Raw genomic sequence first — 6,451 nt, forward strand, 5'->3', positions numbered from 1 at the left:
CAAACATTCTTAGTTTTTGGTGTAAAACTTCTATAAGATCTTGGTCCAAACATGAAGTCAACATCTGTCCCCTCTCTTTCTCTCTCCCCCTCTGCTCCTCCCCAACCGCCCCCAAGATTCATGGAAAATCCATTTTACATTAAGTGAAAGAACCGTGTAGGTTTCTCTATGACATGTATAAGACATAATCACCCTTTCTTCATTTATCACTTTATTTTTTTTAAGATTTCATTTATTTATTTGACAGAAAGAGAGAATGCGTGTGTGCACAAGCAGGGGGAAGGGCAGAGGCTGAGGGAGAAGCAGGCTCTCCGCTGAGCAGGGAGCCCTGGGGTAGGGGAGAGGGGCTCCATCCCAGGACCCTGGGATCATGACCTGAACCGAACGCTGACACTTAACGGACTGAGCAACCCAGGAGTCCCATTTATTTCTTTAAAACACCAGGAACTGAGGAAGTCACCTGGGCATGGCAGCCTAGGGCTCCCCCAGCTGGTCCTGTCCACAGATCTTCATGGAATTCTCAACTCCTGCCACGCTGCATGTTCAGCCTTCAGCTGGAGGCAGAAGGACTAGAACCAGGTGAAGAGACAGAGCAAGTTACTTCCCAGTCAGGGGGTAGCACATGCCCCGGAGTGTAGGAGGCAGAGAAGTCTGGACTTCCCTCAGGGTACCTGGGGACTGGCTCACACCTGCCACCAAGTAGGAAGTGTCTGGGAGCCAGGAGTGCATCTGGAGCTCCCTGCCCGGTCCCCGTGCTCACGGACCACCCGCACACGCACACACTCAGACACGTACACAGTTAATCGAAGAAACAAAGCCTCATTTTGTATCCACTGCAGCCAGAAGGCATCACTTGGGAAATCTAGTTTTAGCTGATAAAAAGGAAAGGGAGTATCTGGATGCTTACATTCAAACCCAACAAAACCAAAACAAGTACAACAAAAACAAACCACACCCACTTTGGAGTAGCGTTATGTGGGAACCGTTGAGCAGGAATTGGACTTCATTTTTATACCTTCCTGAGAGGCACATGACAGGAAGCTATTCCTGTACTATGCTAAGTCTGAACTCAGCAAGTGAAGGTAACGGGGAGAAGGGGGGTGACGGGGAGTGGCAGCAAGGCAGGCCCTGCCTCATCCGACCAGCCACAAGTGACGAGCGCGGGTTTTGCAAGCAGAACTACTAGGAACAAAGCTCTAAAGAGCAGCGACAAGGACCTGGTTGCTCTAGGGCTCTAGGACCCCTTCACTGAAGGGCTCTGAATGGTGGAGGGTGGCCCACAGCTCTGTTCTCGTATTTCAGGCTGCAACTTAGGGTACATGTCAGCGAGTAAAGAACCCTTCCCCCCAACACTTTTTGTCTAGGAAAAACATTACCCCAAAGTTTGAGCTCAGAAGAACGGAGGAGAATCATTGGCAGTAATGGCTAGTATTTTTGCAGCATTTACCACGTGCCCTTAGCTCATTTCATCCTCCTGCCAGTCCTATGACTAGTGAAGAGACCCACGGTACCAGAGAGGAAACTAAGGTCCTGAGTTACCCATGGCCCCCAGGGCTCCCCAGAGGCCAGTCAGGTGGGATATGAAGCCCAGCTTGCTGCCTACCCAGCCCCCCTGTTAACATTTTCATCCCAGTCCCAAGAAGCTCCTGTGGTGAACCTGCTTTTTTCCGTTTTTATAATCATTACTCTCCTGCTGGGATGCATACCAACCCAGAGCCTGTGCTTTGGGTAAGATTAAACTAGTGACAAGGGGCCGAAGTCAAGGCACTCAGGGTCACAACTAACAGGACATCAGGCAACCCGCCTCTGCCAAGGAGCTGCTAACTCTGTTTTTCAGCTTTTGACCTTTGTCCCCCCCTCTAGCTGGAATAGTTAAGAAAATATAAAACGTCAATATTGCTCTATTGGGTTAATATAGTCCAAAAATCTATCTTCTTTCAATGCCCTAAGTTTCCTACTAATGAAATCACTTTGGCATCATGGCAAAATATAAGATTGTTTTCTATCAACCAAGCCCCAAGCACAAGGGCATGGGAGCTGCAGCAATTCTGTGTCTGGGTGAGCCAGCAGGAGCAGAGAAGGGGGAGGAGCACATGCTGAGACCCACAGAGGCCTGGCCCCCTGACACCATCCAGATATTCACTGAGGATCTGACATGGGTGAAACACTGTGCCATCTCACCGTCAGGTAGTGAAGTGTTCTCAGGAAATTAAATTCAATGGAGAGAGAGAGAGCGTGAGCGTGTGTGTGTGTGTGTGTGTGTGTGTGTGTGTGTCTCTGGTTGGGGTGGGAGTGAGGGAAGGCCCCTTCCAGGACATCTGAGCTGAAACCCAAGAAGGAGCCAGTGTGCAGAGACCTTGGGGAAAAGATTCCAGCCGGAGGGAACATTTACTGCAGTAGTGCTAGACAGACCCCTGTGGCTGAAGCAGTGTGAACAGAACAAGTGGAAATGGGGCAAAGGGAGTGGGACGCTCTTCACTCTCTTGCAAACCCTGGGAGGAGTGGGAAGCCGCTGGAGAATTTTAAACAAGGGGACAACACAGTCCGATTCATCTTTACAATTTCATTCTGGCTATTATGTGGGAAGCAGCGGTTACACATACGAGTTCATTTACAGGTGTGTGGGGGGGGGAACCGATGTCCTGGCTCAGCTTTTCTACCGGAAACATGTTCTCAATTCACAGGCATCTAAAGACTCAACCAGCTCTGACTGGTAACTCATTGGCCCTACTCCTCAGATTATCTGGAAATTATTTTCTAAAAATAAATTGAAAAACATAATTATTGTTAGTTTTAAACATATCTGTGTTCTAGTCATCACTTTCAAAAAGGGGATCAGAATGACTTTTTAAAAATTATTTATTTTTAAAATGTGCCCTGCTTACTTCCAAAAAGCATTTTGAGGCCATTGTCATAAAGCTTGTAAACAAGAGGACAACTTAATGCTCTCTCGGGGAAAATATTTACGATACACTGTAACATGGGTTGGCATCCCGTAAGCTTGGGAGGGAAATGCTAATGTTGAAGGGTCTTAAAAGCCCAATTTGTTCTGAGGATTGAGTTCAGCTGCATGTACTGCTTCATGATGAGCTGAGCTCTTCACTTTTATCCACTTTTATGTTTCTCCTCTTCTATCCTCTCCCTGGCCCTCTAGAGAGTCACCCTTTGCCTGGTTTCGCTGCTCACTGGCTCCCCCATCCAGAGACGGAGCAGAAAGGACAGACTGGAAAGTCTGATGACCCTGGTTCAGCAGTTTCAGTTCTGTGTGTGTGTTTCTTGGTGGGATGGTGTTTGTGTGTATGCATCTGTGTGGGGGGGGGGGCTCTAGGTTAAAGTGATATGTAAATTTTAATTATTTATCCATTCCTCTCCATTGTATACACACACATCCCTCACCTTGTCTCTCTTTCTCTCTCCCTCTCTCTCTAAAATCTTAAAACTGGACAAAGGGTCTAATTACCCATAGCATTCTTACTCCTGTTCTAATTCTGCCAGTGAGAATCCCATCCTTTAAGCTTTCACAACATACAATATACACTGTCAGACATCTCACTGGTAAATTCAAGATAAAAAGCAAAATGTAGGGCACCTGGGTGGCTCATTCAGTTAAGGGTCAGACTCGATTTTGGCTCAGGCCATGATCTCAGAGTCGTGAGAGGGATCCCCACATCAGGGTGGGCATGGAGCCTACTTAAGATTCTCTCTCTTGGGGCACCTGGGTGGCTCAATCAGCTAAGCATCTACCTTTGGCTCAGGTCATGATCCCGGAGTCCCAGAATCGAGCTCCTCATCAGGCTCCTTGTTCAGCGAGGAGTCTGCTTCTCCCTCCGCCTCTCTCCTTTCTTGTGCTCTCTTACTCTCTCTCTCTCTCTTAAAACCTTAAAAAAAAATTCTCTTTCCTCCCTCTGACCCACCCCCCAGCTCTCTCTCTTTCTCTTAAAAAAAAAAAAAAGCAAAAGGTAGAAGAAAAACTGGAGAAAATTTTCATTCTTCTTGCTGGGTGGGTTTTAGCAGACCTTTTATGATTATCTACTAAAGTTAATTGCTACAAAAGATTATTGATAATGGTTTTTTAAAAATTAAGAGAAACACACCATTTTAAAATATTTTATAAGCACCAAAACTATCATTTCTGTTGCGTTTCCCATAATTTTCACCACATTCACTACCTCCAAGACTATCTATGGTCAGTCCTCAGTAGCAGCAAAATAGAACAGATTTGCAGATTATGAAAAACAATCTGGCAGAAATGCTGAAGAATTTTTTAGGGTTTGGTGGGGGTGGAGAATGGAATTGTTTCAGTTCCTTGATTGGCTTTGACTTTTGATGTTTGCTTCAAATTGCTGTGTGGCCCGAAATTATAAATTGCATATGCAATTTAATGTGTAACAAGAGGGTTCATTCTTTAAGAATTTTTTATTTGAGCAACTGAGCTTTCAAAGGAAAACCTCAAAGGAAAACATTTTAAGTAAACTGCTTAACTATAAATTGAACTTTTCAGGTATTCTTAAAAAATACCTTTGACTTAATTAGGTAAAAGCTATTCAGCCATGTTCAAGGTCAAAAGAGATAAAAACCACGTGCTGAATGGAAATAGAAAACTTTTAACTAAGAAAAAATGCGAGGGATGTGTTTATTCAAAATACGCTCCCCCCCCCAATTTGTTTTTCTTTTTGGCGAAGCCGGGTTAAAGTTTTTCTCAGCTTCCTCAAGAAACGCATCAGCGATCAAACTTTTAACTTGTTAATTACTTAGCCTCCAAACAGGCTGTTGATGCAGAATAGAACCCGCCTTACCTTGCCGCCACTTACCAATCTAGAACCTTACATTGGAATGTGACCGAATCGGGACAAACCCAGAAGCTGTCCAAGCACATTAGATGCTGTTCAGTAATAATAGGAGCTAAAAGAATGCTTCCACTGTTTCCAGGGTCCCCACACTCAGAGGATGCCCTGAAAAGAGGCACTAACATTACCCATAAGGGCCCAGTGGGAGCAGACTGGACTGTCCCTCCCTAGCGGACTCCCGTCCTTGGTCGATCGCAGCACCAGGAATGTGACCCCCAACTTCCCAGCCTGCTCCTCTCCAGGCACTGGTCCCTCGGGAGATGCGGCCTGCGGCTCCCAGAACCACAGCCAGAGCCGGGGTGCAACCACACAACGAAGTCTAGAGCAAAGTTTTCAGCGCATTCCCGACCAGACCTACGACCCACATTCCTCTGGAGCGAAAACTTCGGGACCTGCAGCGGCCCGGGCCGAGCTCGATTTCCTCCTCTGCAGTAAAGGGGAGCCCTCGGTGCCCACCCCTACCCAACTCCACCGGGACGCGCACCCACGACCCATATTGGGTACTCTGTCAGTGGGTTGGTCGGGGCCCCTGCGCTCCACTCTGTGGCACGCCTGGGGCGTGCGGAGGTGTTTGCAAACTTGCCCTGCAGCCGTGCGCTCCCCCGTTGGCGCCCACCCTCCCCCGAGCTCCTAGGCGTCAGCCCCCGGCCCCCAGCGCCTGGCCCAGGGCCCCGCGCACTCACCTGCGCTACAGAACGCCGGGAGGAAGAACCACAGCAGTAGCGGCAGCAGGGCCCGCCCCATTCCGGGCCGCGCGTGTGTAAATTCTCTCCCGATCGACGGACCGACGAACGTCCGAAACCTGGCCAGTCCCGGGCAAGCGCGCCAGCAAAGCAGCCCAACGCCGGCGGCCGGGCAGCTAGCGCCGTAGTGTGGGGCCGAGCCGCGGGCAGGAGGCGCCTAGGGCCGAAAGGGGCGGGCCGGGGGCCGAGTCCTAGCGGACCCGAGCCAGTTGGGGTGGGGAGGGGGCGGGAANAAAAAAAAAGAGGGGAGGGGCGGCCGGAGGTGAGGAGGAGAAAGAGGTTTGGCCTCTGGGCGGGCCTGGAGTCCAAAACACGTGTGGGTGGGAGAGAGAGCGAGAGGGGAAAATGTTGGAGGGAAGTGGAGGGCTCCCGAGGCCTTAGCCAGACCCAGCAGGAGGGTCCAGCACCTTGGGGTCGCGGCGATCCTGCAATCCAGACGTGCAAGACAGAGAAAACCCTGGCAGCAACGTTCCCAGAGGCGAAGGACACCGTGGCACCGCTTCCCACTGAGCGCCCCCTGGGTACCTGGCCAAAGGTGTAAGACCTGGCCTTTGCGTGGAGGAGCGCACTGCCTCCGGGAGGAACCCTTCACTGCGCCCCCGTGAGGAGTCAAAGAGAGATGAGACTCAGGGAGGAGATGAACATCAAAGAAAAAGTGCACAAGAGTGGAAAGGCAGCTGGAAGCTATGGAGTGTGGAGCGGCCAAGAGGGCAGCAGCAGAGAAAGTTCATTATAAAAGAAAATTTTTTTAAAGATTGTTTATTTACTTATTTGACAGAGAGGCCGCCAGCGAGAGAGGGAACACAAGCAGGGGGAGTGGGAGAGGAAGAAGCAGGGTCCCAGCAGAGCAGGGAGCCCGAT

At 49.5% G+C, this 6,451-nt stretch overlaps 1 protein-coding gene across 2 annotated transcripts in view; it reads right to left on the reverse strand.

The window, feature by feature from the left end:
• Positions 1–5,744, reverse strand: part of MERTK (MER proto-oncogene, tyrosine kinase) — a 110,161-nt gene extending 104,417 nt beyond the window's left edge. For both annotated transcript variants that reach the window (XM_011231159.3, XM_034659531.1), the window contains exon 1: positions 5,531–5,744. In XM_011231159.3, the coding sequence (XP_011229461.3) occupies positions 5,531–5,591 (61 nt within the window). In that variant the 5' untranslated portion in view covers positions 5,592–5,744. The remainder of the gene's footprint in view (positions 1–5,530) is intronic.
• Positions 5,745–6,451: the final 707 nt, after the last annotated feature.

The sequence above is a fragment of the Ailuropoda melanoleuca genome, chromosome 4 (genome assembly GCF_002007445.2).
Source record: "Ailuropoda melanoleuca isolate Jingjing chromosome 4, ASM200744v2, whole genome shotgun sequence".
Classification (NCBI taxonomy): Eukaryota; Metazoa; Chordata; class Mammalia; order Carnivora; family Ursidae; genus Ailuropoda; species Ailuropoda melanoleuca.